This window comes from Myxocyprinus asiaticus, chromosome 8 (assembly GCF_019703515.2).
Source record: "Myxocyprinus asiaticus isolate MX2 ecotype Aquarium Trade chromosome 8, UBuf_Myxa_2, whole genome shotgun sequence".
Taxonomy (NCBI): Eukaryota; Metazoa; Chordata; class Actinopteri; order Cypriniformes; family Catostomidae; genus Myxocyprinus; species Myxocyprinus asiaticus.
In genome coordinates this window covers 5180001-5199618 of record NC_059351.1, presented here as the reverse complement: position 1 = coordinate 5199618, position 19618 = coordinate 5180001, and the positions used below count along the sequence as shown (strand labels likewise).

General features: G+C 36.2%; 2 protein-coding genes across 3 annotated transcripts in view; one reads left to right on the top strand and one right to left on the bottom strand.

The window, feature by feature from the left end:
• Nucleotides 1-27: 27 nt before the first annotated feature.
• On the bottom strand, nt 28-13984 carry LOC127445401 (N6-adenosine-methyltransferase non-catalytic subunit-like). Of its 2 annotated transcripts, XR_007897985.1 has the most exons (12): nt 13787-13984; nt 13564-13652; nt 12058-12145; nt 11897-11974; nt 9581-9668; nt 9401-9491; nt 7970-8111; nt 7708-7800; nt 7284-7400; nt 3519-3729; nt 2126-3412; nt 28-1906 (listed from the first exon to the last, which is right to left on the bottom strand). XR_007897985.1 is itself a non-coding variant. In XM_051705451.1 (11 exons), the coding sequence occupies exons 1-11, from the start codon at nt 13850-13852 to the stop codon at nt 3108-3110; spliced, it is 1368 nt and encodes a 455-aa protein (XP_051561411.1). In that variant the 5' UTR covers nt 13853-13984; the 3' UTR covers nt 28-3107. The 2 variants fall into 2 exon arrangements, 1 of the variants encoding a protein (XP_051561411.1); XM_051705451.1 differs by having other exon boundaries at nt 28-3412.
• A 5380-nt stretch (nt 13985-19364) lies between these two features.
• The window catches only part of LOC127445404 (neurotrypsin-like), a 57730-nt gene continuing 57476 nt past the window's right edge, over nt 19365-19618 (top strand). The window contains exon 1 of the mRNA XM_051705456.1: nt 19365-19618. This exon is cut by the window's right edge and continues 501 nt beyond it. The gene's annotated coding sequence lies outside the window, so the exon portion shown is untranslated.

Below are 19618 nucleotides of genomic sequence, written 5' to 3'. Positions count from 1 at the left end.
AAATGATAGAGTAAAATGAGTGAAACATTAAGTCACGTCATTTTTATTCGTATAGTGCTTTTTACAACAGTTAGTTTCAAAGCAGCTTTACAGAAAATCATGCTTTAACAGAACCCCAGCGAGCAAGCTGAAGGTGACTGTGGCAAGAAACACAAAACTCCATAAGATGGTGGTTAATGGAGAAAAATAACCTTGGGAGAAACCAGGCTCAATGTGGGGGCCAGTTCCCCTCTGGCTAACATCATGAATATAATGCCAATATTAATTATTTATGTGCAGTGCAAGTCATGGTTTAAAATTAGTAAACTAAGTATTATAGAGCCCATATTATGCTCATTTACAAGTTCATAATTTTATTTTGGGCATCTGCTAGAATAGGTTTACATGCTTTAATGTAAAAAAACAAACAAAAAAAAAAAACATTATTTTTCTCATATTGTACATTGCTGCAGCACCTCTTTTCACCCTGTCTGAAATGCTCTGTTTTAGCTCCTGTCTCTTTAAAGACCCCCTTTCCGAAAAGCCCAGTCTGCTCTGATTGGTCAGCTGGCCCAGTCTGTTGTGATTGGTCAACCGGTTAGAGCGTGTGTCAGAAATGTAACTGCTCTTACCATAACTGAGTTTCAGCTCCTGAGGCTTCCTGAGCAGCGCATTCCTGAGCATTATGCAAATGTATTACACAGTGATGTAGCTATGTCACGGAAGTAATGGCTGGACTGCAAACCAGGCATTTCAGGCAGTTCAGGAGCAGCGTTTTCTGTGGGAGAGAGTAACTCCCTTTGGCGTGGACTTTGTAACTTTGCAGACCTTTTACATGCACAAACAGCTATATTACACACTAAAGGAAAGGTAAAATCCCAAAAAGGGCCTCTTTGAGGGCCAGTGTTTAAACAAAGATTTTGAATGAACTGTAAGATTAATGACTAATATCTTTGAAGATCCTTGGCTTGAGACTGTTCGATATTGTAGATCGCATTTAAATGCATTCAGCGGGAGACACGGATATAAACACTTCATATGAAGTGAAAGCCACTGGGGCAGCACGCACAATGATGAAAGAACTGTACGCTGTAAAATTATTGTGAAAAGTACTTAAATATTGATCTGTTTCTCACCAAAAGCGATCGTATTTAACCACTGGCGTCATATGGATTACTTTTACTATGATTGTCTGGGCTTTTTGGAGCTGATCACCATCCATTTGCATTGTACAGATCTACAGAGCTGAGATATTCTTCTAAAAATCGTCAATTTTGTTCTGCTGAAGAAAGTAAGTCATACACATTTGGGATGGCATGATGACATAATTTTTATTTTTGGGTGAACTATCCCTTTAAGATGACTTTACTCAGCTTCGCTTCAGCGGCCACTTTACCCCTGGGTACAAAGTGAAATGATGGCACCACACCTAATACTTTCCAGGAAGCTGACATCGTTCGATCTTTGCCAGGCCATTCGCAAGCTGCTGGATGATGATCTTTTCTATTTCTCGAATTTACCCTAAAGTCTTCAAAATGGAGCCAAACACTATGAAGTAGACTTATAAAATGTGAACCTTAAAAGCAAAAGCACCTAAAAAGTTCTTGCCTATTTTGTTGGACTATTGAAATTCCTATCATTTGTGACTGTGTTGAATTTCTTTCACTTGTAAATCAGTAAATGTATTTTCCTGTCATTCCAATTCAACACCCTGTGGGAATTCAATTCAAATTCTTACTCATAAATTATAAAGCGAGCCAATTATAAAATTCTGAATGTTGCCCAACCGTGCTCAGCAAAAATGAAGTACCTGTGAGGTAAATTATGTTGACTTTTATCAAAGTCTTTCTAGCAAGTCAGTCCACTGTTGGCCATCTTTGGAACGCTCCTGGGAGGCTTTTTCCAGTCATGCCAGTGCAGCTCCTATCTACTTGAATGGAGGAACACCGAAATCTCAAAAACGATCGCTCAAGAGTACGATCAAAGATCATATTTCAAATCAGCAGTAAAATCTGACAATGCTGGTATCATAAATTGTGCTTCTTTACCTCAGATTACGCTAAAAACGCAATGTGTATAGCTAATACACATTCTCGAGATAATTGACAGGCGATGTCTGTATCTAAAAGGTGATTGGCTCTTTTACCTGTAAGGCGGGACTTCCTTTCTACATCTGTTGTGCGCTTAAAGCTCCTTGGTTGGGCGTTCCAACTTCTCCCATTCATTTTAATAGAAGTGGCCCATCTCTGCTAAATACTCTCTGGTTTTATTCACTGCAAAAGACAGTAATTCTACATTTCATTAACACTACAAGCAATAAGCTTCTTTGACAACAATGATCACAAAAATCAGTTCTGCTGCCCACCACTGGACAGACAGGAAGTCTGAAAATCTGATATTAATACGAGATGTTTGACAAACCAAACAAAACATGGAAATGTACAAACAAATAGTAATAAACAGGGTTCCCACACTTTTTGACCAATGAATTTCCATGACTTTTGGAAGTCATTTGTGATAACTGGTTAATTAAAATTCAGACCAATTCACTAAATTATCATTCAGACCAATTTTTTTGACCGATTCTTTAAAAAGAACCGACTCAAAGGAACGATGCGCTCACAAATTAGACAGCACTATAGATTTTAATCAAGTTTTAAGAGCAATATCTTGCCGATGACATACTTTAGAAGAGAGCATAACTACAAATCTTTTCTAGGGACTATTTTTCTAGGACTTTTCCAGGCTTGAACGACACGATTGAAAGATTCTCTGATATTTCCAGGTCCTATGTGACTGTGAGAACCCAGAACAAAAAAAAAAAATGCAAAATAATACTTTCAGTTTTTCATTATAAAATGTGGGTTTAATGAGTCATGAGGTTGAATAATACTCTTACAATTAATTTGACATGAGTAATCAAGTGACTTAACACAAAAATCATTAAGGAATGAGTCTGCATGCCAGCCATTTAAAATGATTCCTGCTTATAACCTCTTTTACAATACACTACCAAAACAACACCAATCCAATGGAAGGCAACAACTCATTTTCGAATTTCAGGCACAAAAACATCAGATCCCGATTTCATTTCATTTCTTGTCACAGCAAAGAAGGCATGCTGTGCACTATCGAGGAGGGAAACCACGATGTGGGCCTCCACGGCCTCTGAATCCACCTCGATCTCCACGGAAGTTTAGTCGGTTCCTCTCTCGACCGCGATCTCCTCTTCCTACGGAGGGACCGCCCCTTCCTCCACGTGGTGCCCCCCCACCTCTCTCTGCCTTGCTTTTAGAAGTTGGAGATTTGGGGCGAAGTCTCTCGATTTCCTCAGTACAACCAGACAAGTAAGAGTTGGGCTCACTAAAGTGGGCGGAGTAAGCTTCTGCGTTGAAGTTGCTATTGGTCAGTGTGGGGCCCACAGTCAACCAACCTAAGAATACATGATATTTGATAAAGCATCTCTTCAGTATTGTGCTTTATTTTATGCTGTATGTCACTCTAAAAGAAATTATAGTGAATATGGTGCTGTGTCTTGCCTGGCCTGATGGTGCTGTCCCTGCCAAACAGGTGGAGCCGTCGACGGCCCATGCAGAAATGTTCAATGATGTGGAAAATCTCCACTGGCTTCTCAATATTGCCCATCTCTGGCTCCTCTGTAATGATCAGGTCTATATCCACATTAGCATGAATGAAATCGCCATCTGTGCTGCGTCTAACTGTGCCCTTGATGCCCATCAGACAGTGCTCCTGAGTGTGTGCACACAAAAATAGATGTGTTTGTGAATACTGGTTGCATTTCTAACTGGGAACAATAAACAATCATTACTTAGTCGCAGTATATTTTTATGGCTTGCCTACTTGTGCTGGGCAATATATTGAATAGTCATGACATATTTGCAATGACTATGTTGGCGACACAAAATTCAGCAACACTATGAATATCGCAATAATTTTAATACGCTTTTTACTGGCCATTAAGTCAATGCATTACACCCCTCCTATTGCAACTTGCGATTAAGGGAGTGTTTTTTAAAGGGTCTCTGATTTAAACATAAGTGGCAAAAATGGTGTTAAAGTTCATTCAATTCCATGAATTAATTCAAACTGTCAACAGTTTAATTCAAAACAATTCAAAAATCTAATCCAACTATTTGTTTATATAACCACTCCACAATATTCACAGAAGTCCCCACGTGTCATTTTACAAATGTTGTTTTATTGGTGAATATTAGATGAAAATGATTAAATGTCATGGAAAACATGCCTTATGTATAACTAGTGTTTTACTTAACTTCTTACATTAAACATTTTGAATCTATTTGGCTACAATGGCTGAATGGGAAATACAGAGGAATAGGGCTGGGTATTGATACAGACTTCCCGATTCATATCGGATTTCGATTCGATATCCATTCATTTTGGTATATTTCAGTTATAATGTCCATTTTGCTTATATATGAAAGGAATTCTCTCCCATCTAATGCTATTAATTATACAGGGGACTTTCTAACTAGGTACATTATGAAAAATATAAATTTTACTAATTACATTTTATCGTTTTTCATCATTTTGGTCACATTTTGGCTTTTTAAAAATGAACAAATACATGTATGCAATTGACCAATAAATATTATATTTCATATATTATTTTTTGTTACACTTTTTATTGTTTAATTGCATAATTTGTCCTATTTACAAGTATTTACATTGATTTGTTGAACACGTTCTAAAACAGGTACAGTCCTTTCTGTTTTCTGCATTTCTGTAAAGAGTGTCTGTAGATGAGAGCATGTTAAAGGGATAGTTCACCCAAAAATGAACATTTTGTCATCATTTACTCACCTTCATGCCATCTCTAATGTGTATGACTTTCTTCAGCAGAACAGAAACGAAGATTTTTAGAAGAATATCTCAGCTCTGTAGGTCCATACGATGCAAGTGAATGGTGACCAGAACTTTGACGCTCCAAAAAGCACATAAAGGCAACATAAAAGTAATCAAAACAACTCCAGTGGTTAAATTCATATCTTCTGAAGTGATATGATAGGTGTGGGTGAGAAACAGATCAATCAAAACAGATAAGTCCTTTTTTTACTCTAAATCTCCGCTTTCACTTTCACATCTGAAAGTCTTATGTAGTGCCAGTTTAGTTTCACTTTCACATCTGAATGTGAAGTTAAAGTGGAGATTTAGAGTAAAAAATAACTTAAATATTGTTCAGTTTCTCTATTATATTGCTTCTGAAGATATGGATTTAACCACTAGAGTCTTATAAATTACTTCTATGTTTCCTTTATGTGATTTTGAAGCTACAAAAGGTCTGTTCGCCATTCTCTAACTTTGTATGACCTACAGAGCTGAGATATTTTTCTATCATGCTGGGATGGCATGAGGGTAAGTAAATTATAAGAATTTTCCTTTTTGGGTGAACTTTCCCTTTAACAAGAAAGACTCGAATGGCTTTACATCATCTCTGCTATGTGTGATTAGAATTAATGTTTATTTTTTTGTTGTTTTTGATCAGCAACTAGAGTAGTGTAGAGAACAGAAAGTGTAATAAAAGAGACATTATTCAGTGATAAATGGATCGCGTGGATCTCGTCTTTGGACACAGATAACACAGAACAACTTTTACACTCAACACGCAGTGAAAGGATCTCGCTGCTGAATACTCCACCACTATACTACACAATTACTGGTGAGTGAAATATGAACATTTACCAGCCAGTTGACAAATATACACCTTTTAGTCGCATAGCGTGAAATATGGTTGCAAATGCGAGTAATTTCCTCTCATAGTAGAGTGTTGCGCATGGAGTAAAAGATCAATCTTGGGATTTAAGGATCGAGATTGTTCAAATGAAGATTGTAACGCATCAAAAAAAATCTATATTTTTACCCACTCTTACAGAGGAAATACACAAATATCATGATTATACACCAATCAGCCACAACATTAAAACCACCTGCCTAATATTGTGTAGGTCCCCCTCGTGCCGCCAAAACAGCGCCAACCCACATCTCAGAATAGCATTCTGAGATTATATTCTTCTCGCCACAATTGTACAGAGCGGTTATCTGAGTTACCATAGACTTTTTCAGTTCGAACCAGTCTGACCATTCTCTGTTGACCTCTCTCATCAACAAGGCATTTGTTTCTGGCGTCACTCTGATTAAATTCTAGAGACTGTTGTGCATGAAAATCCCAGGAGATCAGCAGTTACAGAAATACTCAAACCAGCCCATCTGGCACCAACAATCATCCATGCGATTATCTAATCAGCCAATCATGTGGCAGCAGTGCATAAAATCATGCAGATACGGGTCAGGAGCTTCAGTTAATGTTCACAACAACCATTAGAATGGGGAAAAAATGTGATCTCAGTGATTTAACCATGGCATGATTGTTGGTGCCAGATGGACTGGTTTGAGAATTCTAGAGACTTGTCTCTAGAATTTACTCCGAATGATGCCAGAAACAAAAAACATTCAGTGAGCGGCGGTTCTGTGGACAGAAACGCCTTGTTGATGAGAGAGGTCAACAGAGAATGGCCAGACTGGTTCAAACTGACAAAGTCTACGGTAACTCAGATAACCACTCTGTACAATTGTGGTGAGAAGAATATAATCTCAGAATGCTATTCTGAGATGTGGGTTGGCGCTGTTTTGGCGGCACGAGGGGGACCTACACAATATCAGGCAGGTGGTTTTAATGTTGTGGCTGATCGGTGTATATAAACTACTGGTCAAAAGTTTTGAAACACTTATTCTTTAGTATAATTTTTTTTCTTCACATTTTAGAATAACAGTAAAGTCATCAAAACTATGGAATAACATAAATGAAACTATGGGAATTATGTTGTGACTAAACAAAATCCAAAATAAATCAAAACTGTGTTATATTTTAGCATTTTCAAAGTAGTCACCCTTTGTTTAGAATTTGCAGACATGTACTCTTGACATTTTCTCAAACAACTTCTTGAGGTATCACCCTGGGATGCTTTTTAAACAGTATTGAAGGAGTTCCCATCTATGTTGGGCACTTATTGGCTGCTTTTCTTTATTATTTGGTCCATGTCATCAATTTCAAAAACTTTTATTTTTTATTAAATTTTAGTTTTGTAATGAAATAAATTAATATGGTGGCACAATTATACTTTTGTCTACAAAACTAATTTCAAACATTTAAGCATACGCCTTCAGATCAAAAGATTTTTATGATCATGAGAAACATTTCAGTCAACTTTTGACCGGTCGTGTACATATTAAGCTATATTGTGTGGCGTGACAGTGTCTTTTACCTTGGTTCTTTGGAACACTGCTTTAGGATCCAGCGTTTTGGTCTTGCCAGGGTTGTTTTTGTTGGTCTTGATCCAACAAATATCTTCACATCGCCTGAAGCCCCACTTCCTCAGACACTGGTTGAGGAGACACATGACACTAACTGAGACTTACCTAAAGATAAGAGTTGCACATCTATGTTGGGCATGATCTGTCTCACAGTACTAAACCAGTATACATCAGAGTATTACACTAGTATTACTTCAAATGAAAAATGTTTTTTTTAATTTTCTTGAGATCACAGATAGGCAGAATCACAGTGTTTGTCAAGCCTATGATTATGATTAGGGGACGTGATATGAGCAACAGACACAACAGGCACAGTAAGCATTTATACAAGATGCCAGGCTTTTTCTCTGTGTGTATGGTTGTGAGTTTGTGTACCATTCTGCCTAGATCAAGGCCTTCTCCTGATCCACACCACAGGAAAACAAAAGAGCGGATAGAAGAGATTTCCTCTATATCCAGCTTCATGATCTATACCAGACACAAAATCATATTAAAAAATATTTTTATTATTTTAATTTTAAAAAATGGCACACCAGTGAGAATGCATTTGCCAAGAGCCTAAATAACACAACTTTCTGAAATGTTTGCCAGTCCACACATGTGGACATGAATTTGAAAGACATTGGCAGCGACTCACATCGTCCCAGGTCCAGAAGCGTTCATTGGCAATTATGCCTGACTCTCTGTAATACTCCTCTAATGGAGGCTCTATCAGAATTGCATCAAATTTACAGTTCAGATCTCTCAGATCAAAGTTGTCCAGATCTGCTTGAAGATACCTGACAACACAAACATGTAAAATATTCTTAAATAGCCTACACACAAAGTGGAAAGGCTTCTATTTTGTATTTTTCTATTTTAAAGGATTAGTTCACCCCAAAATGATAATTCCCTCTTCATTTACTCACCCTTATGCCATCTCAAACTCGTTTGATTTTCTTTCTTCCGTGGAACTCCAACAAAGATATTTTGAAGGAGATCTGATGTGTTTATGTCCATACAATGCAAGTCAATGGGGTCCAAAAATTTCAAGCTCCAAAAAGTACATAAAGGCAGCATTAAAGTAATCAATACAACTCGAGTGGTTTAATCCATGTCTTCTAAAGCAATACGATCAATTTTGGGTTAGATACAATCTGAAATTTAAATTCTTATTCACTACAAATCTTGACATTAGCAGTCTCCTTGGTGTGTTCATGAGAAAAGCTTCATTACAATTTCATGCTGTATATACGCTCTGTGCATGCGTCAAGTGCGAAGAAGAATTGCTTCAGAACATATGGATTAAACCACTTCATTTGTATGGATTACTTTTATGCTAAATGTATGTCCTTTTTGGAGCTTTACAGTTTTGGACCCCATTGACATGCAGTGTATGGATTTTAAAAAAATTTGGGGGGGATTTTATCCCCTTTTTCTCCCAATTTGGAATGCCCAGTTCCCAATGTGCTCTAAGTCCTCATGGTGGCGTAGTGACTCACCTCAATCCGGGTTGCCTCTGCGTCTGAGACCATCAATCCACGCATCTTATCACATGGCTTGATGAGCGGAGATATATTGCGTGTGGAGGCTTCACGCCATCCATCGAATCTCAGTATCCATGCACAACTCACCACGCGCCCCATTGAGAGCGAGAACCACATTATAGCGATCACGAGGAGGTTACCCCGTGTGACTCTACCCTCCCTAGCAACCGGGCCAATTTGGTTGCTTAGGAGACCTGGCTGGAGTCACTCAGCACGCCCTGGGGCAGTGTATGGATATAAACACATCAAATCTCTTTCAAAATCTCATCTTTGTTAAATAAGTTTGAGACCGCATAAGGGTGCGTAAATGATGTCAGAATTTCAGTGAAAAGCTGAATTGAAAAATTTACATGAATTTCTTAGTATTTGATATGTGCCAATTTATCTTTAATGACAGCATGCATAAATGAAGAAAATGAGGAAGTGAAATATAGTAATAAGTGCAATAAAATCACACAGGTCTTCAGGTTACAGCATCTGAGAAAATCGGTTACATTTTACATTGACAGCTGTTTCTATTAACTCATGGCAGGTTCTCTTACATGGGTGGGGTGTTGGTGGCAGCGATGAGCTCATCTTTTAGTCGGATGAGCTCTCTTTGTTTGGGGTACTCCTCAAATCTGTCAGCCAGACCTACAACACAGCAAAGCAAACAGGCTACAGTTGTTTCATATGGATGGGGGATGTGAGGTAGGAAATTCAATTGAGATAGGACCATTTACCTCCATCTCGGATAAAATTTTGAGGTCTATGACCCGTGTCCACAAAGTGTTGGCAATAATCATTGTGCGGATTAAGACTCTGGGTGCCCTGTAAGAGAAAAAGGTTATGATATCTTGATCATTATAATAAAAAACAGCTTGTGACTTAAAAACCGAGATTAAAGGTGTTGCTTCAACAGCAACAGTATAAAGGAAGTGTTTAATTGTTCAATGTTAAAAACTTTTATCCTGTACCATCTTAATGTGCAGAGACAATTAAAGTAAGTCATTCATGGGTGCAATCAAAACACTGCTCATTGCCTATTCGCCCAGCCCAACATAGTGACATTGGCTCAACCAATGGTGTGAATTTGGGAATTTGAATGTTTGGGAAACCTGTTGGAAAACTTTCTTTTTGCAATTACATTTGGCAAAAAATATGTATTGGAATGAGTACCGTTATACTCATTTCAAATTATAATGCTCATAAAGTGCTTTCTGTCTGAACTGTCACGTTTAATTTTATCTGCGAGAGAACTCCTTATAATTAAATTTAACAAATGACACAACTGAAATTGTAATCAATATCAAAATCTTTAAGATAATCTAATCTGTTTACATTGCATGTTTTGATAGAAGATACAGTAATTGTATGTGTATTAAGTAATGTATCAATTTGCATGTTTACCTTGATTAAAGGGTTAATTCATGCAAAAAATGAAAATGCTCTAATCATTTACTCACCCTCATGCCATCCCAGATGTGTGTGACTTTCTTTCTTCTGCAGAACACAAATTAAGATTTTTAGAAAAATATTTCAGCTCTGTAGGTCCATACAATGCAAGTGAATGGGTGCCAACATTTTGACACTACAAAAATCACATAAAGGCAGCATAAAAGTAATCCATATGACTCCAGTGGTTAAATCCATGTCTTCAGAAGTGACATGATAGGTGTGGGTGAGAAATAGATCAATATTTAAGTCCATTTTTGCTTGAAATTCTTCTCCCTGCCCATTAGGGGGCGATATGCATGAATAATATGAATCACCAAAAACAGGAGGAGAAGAATGTGAAAGTGCAGCCTGACTGAGCAGGGAGGAGAATTTAGAGTAAAAATTGACTTAAATATTGATCTGTTTCTCACCCACACCAATCAAACCACTTTTGGAGACATGGATTTAACCTCTGGAGTCATATGGATTACTTTTATGCTTTGATTTTTTGGAGCTTCAAAATGTTGGCACCCATTCACCTGCATTGTATAGACCTACAGAGCTGAGATATTCTTCTAAAAATCTTAATTTGCGTTCTGGTGAAGAAAGTAAGTCACACATCTGGGATTGCATACGGGTGAGTAAATGATGAGAGAATTTTCATTTTTGGGTGAACTATCCCTTTAAACATTAGTAAACTTGAAATCAAACTCCAATATCTTAGGTTACGTAATGCATATACAATCATGTAATCCATAACAAGGCAAATGTAATAACTGTAACAGGTAACTGTTACACATTTAAAAATGTAATTCAATCTGATTACACTTTGAATTTTGTACTCTGATTACATAATTAATATTACATGCAGTTCATTGCAACACAACACATTGAATACACATAATATATAGCTGCCTCCAAGCAGCTATTTTTAGTCATGCAAGAACAGCATCTATCTATTTGAAAGATTAAAAGATTAATATTATGTTACTAACTACTATACGTTTACGAGCCATCATTTACTAAGTTGATACCATAGCAACAATGGTATCAAAAATTGCTTCAGCTAAAAAAATATATATATAATAATAAAAATAATAATGTGTGTGTTCTCAAGTAACCAAAGAGACAAAGTCTCTATTAAAAAGGTAATTGGTTGCTTTAACTGTAAGGCAAGACTTAAATTCCTATGGCCACATTTAGCATTGAGCACTTGTAAAGCATATCGTGGGAGAAGGAGGGAACAACAACAGCGAGGGACCATAGTGAGTTGTGGTTCAAGAAGAGAGCAAAACTAGATGGCATGCTTCTGTTGAAAAGGGGCAGTTTGCTAGCAAAGCAAAGGATGCAAAATTGGGGAAGGTAAACTGGTGTCTAATGTCATCAGTCAATAGTAAGTTGACTGTAAATGACCTAGTAAAAGTAATAATACGCTTTCAGTTCACACTTCTGTTCTGGCAATATCAATCAAAATGTCCTTTTTTGTTTGTGTCCGTGATATAATTAGCATTTTAACCTAAATATCCATCACATGTTGACTCGCCAACATAACTTAAAGTTTTGCTTGAAGACCGATCTTACTATGTGTTGTGTAAATTAAATCTGACTGTGTTTAACAATACCTTTAGGAAAGTGCTGGAGTCTTTGTACACCTCTTCATACGGCCCGCTCTCCTCCAGCTGCTGGGGCTCGACATCTTCCTGTAACACCACGCAACGGATCCAAGATCAGTTGGGTACAGTCCTTACCTGATCTAATCTAAATTAATTTAGCTCTCACTCACCCTTTGCTCCACCACGTCCTCCTCTGGATCCTCATCCTCATTTTGGCCCTTTCTTTTAGCACAGGGGACTGATGTGTGAAATGATGCCCTACAGTACCATAACACAGAGCAAAGGATGACTGACCCTATCAGAAAATATTATCACTCTGTTCCGATTTGTTATGAAGGTAACTCCATCATATACACTGGTGGCCAAAAGTTTGGAATAATGTACAGATTTTGCTGTTTCGGAAGGAAATTGGTAATTTAATTCACCAAAGTGGCATTCAACTGATCACAAAGTATAGTCAGGACATTACTGATGTAAAAAACAGCACCATCACTATTTGAAAAAAGTCATTTTTGATCAAATCTAGACAGGCCCCATTTCCAGCAGCCATCACTCCAACACCTTATCCTTGAGTAATCATGCTAAATTGATCATAGAAACTCACTTGCCATTATATCAAACACAGTTTAAAGCTATTTGGTTCATTAAATGAAGATTAACATTGTCTTTGTGTTTGTTTTTGAGTTGCCACAGTATGCAATAGACTGGCATGTCTTAAGGTCAATATTAGGTCAAAAATGGCAAAAAAAGAAACAGCTTTCTCTAGAAACTCATCAGTCAATCATTGTTTTGAGGAATGAAGGCTATACAATGCTTGAAATTGCCAAAAAACTGAAGATTTCATACAAAGGTGTACACTACAGTCTTCAAAGACAAAGGACAACTGGCTCTAACAAGAACAGAAAGAGATGTGGAAGGCCAGATGTACAACTAAACAAGAGGATAAGTATATCAGAGTCTCTAGTTTGAGAAATAGATGCCTCACATGTCCTCAGCTGACAGCTTCATTGAATTCTACCCGCTCAACACCAGTTTCATGTACAACAGTAAAGAGAAGACTCAGGGGTGCAGGCCTTATGGGAAGAATTGCAAAGAAAAAGCCACTTTTGAAACAGAAAAAGAAAAGGTTCGAGTGGGCAAAGAAACACAGACATTGGTCAACAGATAATTGGAAAAGAGTGTTCTGGATCTTAACCCCATTGAGCTTTTGTGGGATCAGCTAGACTGTAAGGTGCGTGAGAAGTGCCCGACAGGACAGCCACATCTATGGCAAGTGCTACAGGAAGTGTGGGGTGAAATGTCACCTGAGTATCTGGACAAACTGACAGCTAGAATGCCAAAGATCTGTAAAGCTGGCATTGCTGCACGTGGAGGATTTTTTGATGAGAACTCTTTGAAGTAGTTTAAGAAGTTCTGAACATTTTTTTCAAATTGTAATAGTAATTTTTCACGTTATTAATGTCCTGACTATACATTGTGATCAGTTGAATGCCACTTTGGTGAATAAAAGTACCAATTTCTTACCATAAGAGCAAAATCTTTACATTATTCCAAACTTTTGGCCTCCAGTGTAGCTTGTTTCACTGTTTTTGCTCAATTTGCGGGCAATTCAATTGTTCATTCTTACGCAACTACCCAAGTGTATTGTTACAAACGGGCACACGTTAAAAACACACCTGCATGTTTCTCTGGTCTCCTCGATCTCTTTTTGTTCATCTTTGCTGTTGAGAACAGCGCCGATGCTGTCGGGACTCTCTGCCCCGAGCTGCAAAACAAAAACATAAAACCACATTGCGCAAAACCCACCATCTACACTTATAAACAGAATGCCAGTGTTAGAGTGGCAATGTTTGCTAACACGGGCTTAACGAGGCAAGCTTAAATGTAGCATTTGTTCACCTGTTGTGCAAGAAGCTGCCGTCTGAGCTTCTGCCTTTCCCGTATTTCCTGCAACCGGCTATTCATGTCAGTAATAATACACAAGAAAGTGACTTCTCGTGTAATTTTCTAATGAATTTAAAAAAATGAAAGGTAGCACAAATTCACTGAAAACCTTAACTTGTGGAGCGGTCGCATATATATTACGTCATCACATTACCAGACGCGGAGTCTGACGTCGGTAAAAAAAATTTAAAAATAAAATAAAATAAAAAATTACGTCGGTAAACAGAAATGATGGCAAGAATATCAAAATTATTTTTATGAGTGTAAAAAATATTCAATCCTTTCCGGAGGATTTACGTTTTTATTAGTCTTCCTATATCATTTTAATAATGTTATAACTGTAAGATATCTTTCTAAAATTTTTTGTTTTACATTGCAAACACTTTATTCATAAGAACACATTTCACAATATTCTAACTGTAATATATAATCTGATAAAATCTCTATAACTCATAAATAATAACACTAGCACATTTCTGAAGGATTTTGACCTTGTTTTTCTTTGTAATTGTGTTTTGTTATTTAATTTCATGTTAATGTTTATACTTTTATACTTATTTTTTAATTACTGTACAGTAAATGATAAGGACATACATATTTCTCTTTCTCTCTCTCTCTCTCTCTCTCTCTCTCTCTCTCTCTCTCTCTCTCTCTCTCTCTGTTTTTTCCCCAATGCAGGGCTAACTGTTGTTTGTATAATATGCAATAAATAAAAAAAGGCAAGAATAACAAGTTTTTAATGTTTTATGACCTTGTTTTTGTTTCTGATTGATTATTTATTATTTATTTTCATTTTAATTATTATTTTTATATAACTTATTTTCATGCATTATAAATTATATCTGTTTTTACTTTGATTCTTGGTCTTTTCCCACTTTTTCCTGTATTTCTCAAATGCAGATCTATCTGTTCTCTCTTCATGTAATGTGCGAAAAAGAGACGTCAGTGGGCAAATATTGCTTAATTGTGCCTCTGTTTATTTATTAATTTATTTATATTAATTAATTTATACTTGTAGAACAGTATTTTGTTTGTACTACTATATTGCAATTTGATCTGATCTACTGTATATCTAGCAAAGGAAGATCAAAAGTTGCAAATGTTCCTTTTAGACTTTGAACATTTTATTCAGTCTTGTAGAACTTTATGTAATAAAAATAATTTACATTGGTAAGGTATTATGTATTTTGTAAAGTGTGAACTTGGTTGTAATCTACTATTGAGTAATTCTGTTTGGCTTGCAAAAGTTTAAAGATCTTCAGTAAATTATATAGTTATTATAATTTTGTTTTTATATATGCAATTATTTAATGTACAATATCATTTATAAATATATAATATACAACTAAAGAAACTCAGAAAGGAAAGACCATCTACAACCCACTTGTCTTTTTGTATATCCAGCAATTTAGTTATATTTTACAGACGCCAGAGGGCAGACAAGAAGCTTTGCATCGGACTTGGCCGTTGCTGATATAATTCCTGAATGCTGCTTGAACAGGAGAAGAGTTCACACATTCGAAAAGACCAACGGTGATGACCTTTTTTTTTTTTTTCAATGCCACAAGACCAAGAGGTATTACACATAGTCACATCATTTATAACATAAAAGTTGCCAGAATGAATATTTTTTTATTTTATTTTATTTTTTACATAAAATTAATAAAAAACATTACATGTTTTTAGTGCTTTTTGATTTTTGGCTTGTTCCAAAAGGGTTATATATGATTTAAAATCATTTATAAAAAAATAAATAATAAACAAAAATAATAAAAAATTGGGTTTACAAAGCGTCCATTTCTTCTTGTGTATATGATATTTTCCTAATAAAATAAATAACTGCAGAATTTATTGCTGTTTACATTCCAATGTGTTATTTTGAAAGTTAAAAATTCCATCAAATACATACATTTCTATTACACAACCCAGTTTTCTATTAATATAAGTTTCTAAATCCTTCCAAAATACTCTTGAGTAAACACAATGTTAAAACAAATGCAGAATTGTTTCTTTTTTCAGTCCACAAAATTCACAGGTATATGAAATTTTAAGCTTAAATCTTTCCAAAATATGCTTAGCTGGATAAATCCTATGCAATATCCTGTAAGATACTTCTTAATTTTGTTGTTGTTACAAAATTTATTTTGTATTTTCCATGCTTTATCCCAGTAAATATTGCCAAATAATGAAGACCAAAAAAATCTTGCAGCAGGAAATGAAATAGAACAAAGAGCAATTCTTATGACCTTATTGCTACATGTTTACCACTGTGATGACTATACAGACACTAAATTGTAGCGTGATGACGTAGCGACAATTTCCGGGACGTACTGGATGTTTTTCATGTGCACGCCCACAGCTACAAATTATATATGATTCTCTTTTAAATATTATGTAATTTAATGTTGTCAGAACGGCATATAGCCTATACGGAATTTTGTTTGACAGGTTATATTAACCTAGTGGATAACTAAAAGTGAGTAGTTTAACTACTGCCGGTAGATCTGTGTCTGCATAAGCTTTAATGTATAAATGTATCCATATACCGTAACAAATGTTATTTTCTCTTTGGCAGCTTCAAAGTTTAGTGTTTATTTTAAAGACTGGATACCTGCATTGTTTTGTACTTTATCTCCACAAATTGCTCTACTTGTGCCGTACCTTAATCGACCATAGCAGGATACATAAAGATACTTTTTATTCTTGTCATCTTAAGTCATATTATATAATAATATATGTGTTCCACATAATTTCGTTTTGGGGAAAAAATCTACTAGCCTACACATTTTTTATTTGTCCTTTATGTTTTGCTGTCCAAAATGTAAGGTTTAGAGACTGAAAATAGCCTATCTATCTGTAGCCTAACTGTATAATTATTATTCTTTTGTTTTATAGAGATGTTGAAGCAGTCCTTGGCATGTAATCATCATTAATGTATGAATCAAATAAAGGCTATAGCCTATATTTCTCTGTCCCTCTGTGATATATGTGACAGAGTATAAGACATGTTACACTAAAATAAGATTTTAATCCCAAATCAAATTAAAGAAGAAATACCACTGTATGTCCTCGAAACATAATCAAACAAATAAAAAAACATACAGTTGAAGTCAGAAGTTTATATACACTTAGGCTGAAGTCATTAAAACTCATTTTTTAACCACTCCACAGATTTAATATAAGCAAACTATTGTTTTAACAAGTCGTTTAGGACATCTATTTTGTGCATGACAAAACTTAACCCTTTCTAAGAATTGTTTACAAACAGATTGTTTCACTTTTAATTTACTATGTCACAATTCCAGTGGGTCAGAAGTTTACACCAAGTTAACTGTGCCATTAAGCAGCTTGGAAAATTCCAGAAAATGATGTCAAGCCTTTAGACAATTAGACAATTAGCTTCTGATAGGAGGTGTACCGAATTGGAGGTGTACCTGTGGATGTATTTTAAGGCCTACCTTCAAACTCAGTGACTCTTTGCTTGACATCATGGGAAAATCAAAATAAATCAGCCAAGACCTCAGAAAAAAAATGTGTGGACCTCCACAAGTCTGGTTCATCCTTGGGAGTAATTTACAAATGCCTGAAGGTACCACGTTCATCTGTACAAACAATAGTACGCAAGTGTAAACACCATGGGACCACGCAGCCATCATACTGCTCATGGAAGGAGACGCATTCTGTCTTCTAAAGATGAACATAGTTTGGTGAGGAAAGTGCAAATCAATCCCAGAACAACAGCAAAGGACCTTGTGAAGATGCTGGAGGAAACAGGTAGAAAGTATCTATATCCACAGTAAAATGAGTCCTATATCAACATAACCTGAAAATCTGCTCAGCAAGGAAGAAGACACTGTTCCAAAACCACCATAAAAAAGCCAGACTACAGTTCGCAAGTGCACATGGGGACAAAGATCTTGCTTTTTGGAGAAATGTCCTCTGGTCTGATGAAACAAAAATTGAACTATTTGGCAATAATGAACATCGTTATGTTTGGAGGAAAAAGGGTGAGTCTTGCAAGCCAAAGAACACCATCCCAACCGTGATGCATGGGGGAGGCTGCATCATGTTGTGGGGGTGCTTTGCTGCAGGAGGGACTGGTGCACATCATAAAATAGATGGCATCATGAGGAAGGAAAATTATGTGGATATACTGAAGCAACATCTCAAGACATCAGCCGTGAAGAAAACTCCATTGTAAATGGGTCTTCCAAATGGACAGTGACCCCAAGCATACCTCCAAAGTTGTGGCAAAATGGCTTAAGGACAACAAAGTCAAGGTATTGGAGTGGCCATCACAAAGCCCTGACCTCAATCTGATTGAAAATGTGTGGGCAGAACTGAAAAAGTGTGTACGAGCAAGGAGGCCTAAAAACCGGACTCAGTTACACTAGTTCTGTCTAGAAGAATGGGCCAAAATTCCAGCAACTTATTGTGAGAAGTTTGTGGAAGGCTACCCAAAACGTTTGAACTAAGTTAAACAATTTAAAGGCAATGCTACTAAATACTAACAAAGTGTATGTAAACTTCTGACCCACTGGGAATGTGATGAAAGAAAGAAAAGCTGAAGTAAATCATTCTCTCTACTATTATTCTGTCATTTCACATTCTTAAAATAAAGTAGTGATCCTAACTGACCTAAGACAGGGAATGTTTTCTACGATTAAATGTCAGGAATTGTGAAAAACTGAGTTTAAATGTGTTTGGCTAAGGTGTATGTAAACTTCTGACTTCAACTGTATATTAGTCATCATCCATACCAAACAAATTCACTTCAAATGCTCAGAAACCTCTCATATTCTTTAGAAGTCTAAAATCCCTGGTGCTCAAAGTTATTAGTATGCTATACTATAATACTAATCAAGGGCGTAGCCTGAAAATTACTTTTGGGTGGGCCTCAATAAAAATGGATGGGTCAAGTTTTCGCCAACATTTTTTTAAACCTAGTTTTCATTAACAACAGGGAAGTGGCACATTCAGAAATTTCTTTAACACTTTCAGAAATCAGAATTTATGCATTTTTATACTATTTTATAAATATATTTTAATTAAAGAATAATCTTTAATATTCGATGTGGGCCCAGGCCCACCCTTGGCTACTCCACTGCTACTATATATATATATATATATATATATATATATAAAGTTTAAGGAAATATTATTGCACTCTCTCACTTTTTATTTAGACTACACATAACGCTTCATACTGCACACGCTGAATAAAATGTTTGCATTAAAACATCCAGTATATCACGGCTCCAAATGTTTTGATCCATTAAAACATAGATTTAATCCACTACATAATGGATGTCCGTGACGTAGTAAAAGACATCCACTACGTCATCGCGCTACAGTCCGCAGCGAGGATCTCTTGGAATAATGCCCAGACTGAAATAACGTGGCAGGCTCTCATTTAAATTCAGGTTCTGGGTAGATAACACGTGTAGAAAAGAGCGTGCAGCATCATTCAGAAGCCTGTGTGTTTTGGTTGTGATTCTATATCTTTAGTTGTTGTGAAGTGATTTATTTTTTTTTTTTTAATGAATGACCCAGGGAATTTAGGCCATGTAGCGAGGATTTGAGTCGTTGTTTCAGAGAAGATCTTCTATGCTTCTCAGATTTAATTCATAATGTTGAAACCTCAAAAAAATTCTTTAACAATGCAACTGCCATGAAAAATATTTAGGTTATGTTGCACCTTGAAACTCTTGATGGAAAAACAGCAATATTGATTTTTGACCTTTTTCCTCACCAAGGACTGTTCTCTGGGGACTGAATCATCAATAT

Bases quoted from the DNA above. Each gene is read 5' to 3' on its own strand.
- LOC127445401 (XM_051705451.1), bottom strand. From the start codon at position 13,852: ATGAATAGCCGGTTGCAGGAAATACGGGAAAGGCAGAAGCTCAGACGG. The intron at 7,801-7,969 runs GTGAGTCGCTGC...TGTCTGGTATAG, and splicing joins GCTTCTGGACCTGGGACGAT to ATCATGAAGCTGGATATAGA. The intron at 7,401-7,707 runs GTACACAAACTC...CTCCTCAACCAG, and splicing joins GCCTTGATCTAGGCAGAATG to TGTCTGAGGAAGTGGGGCTT.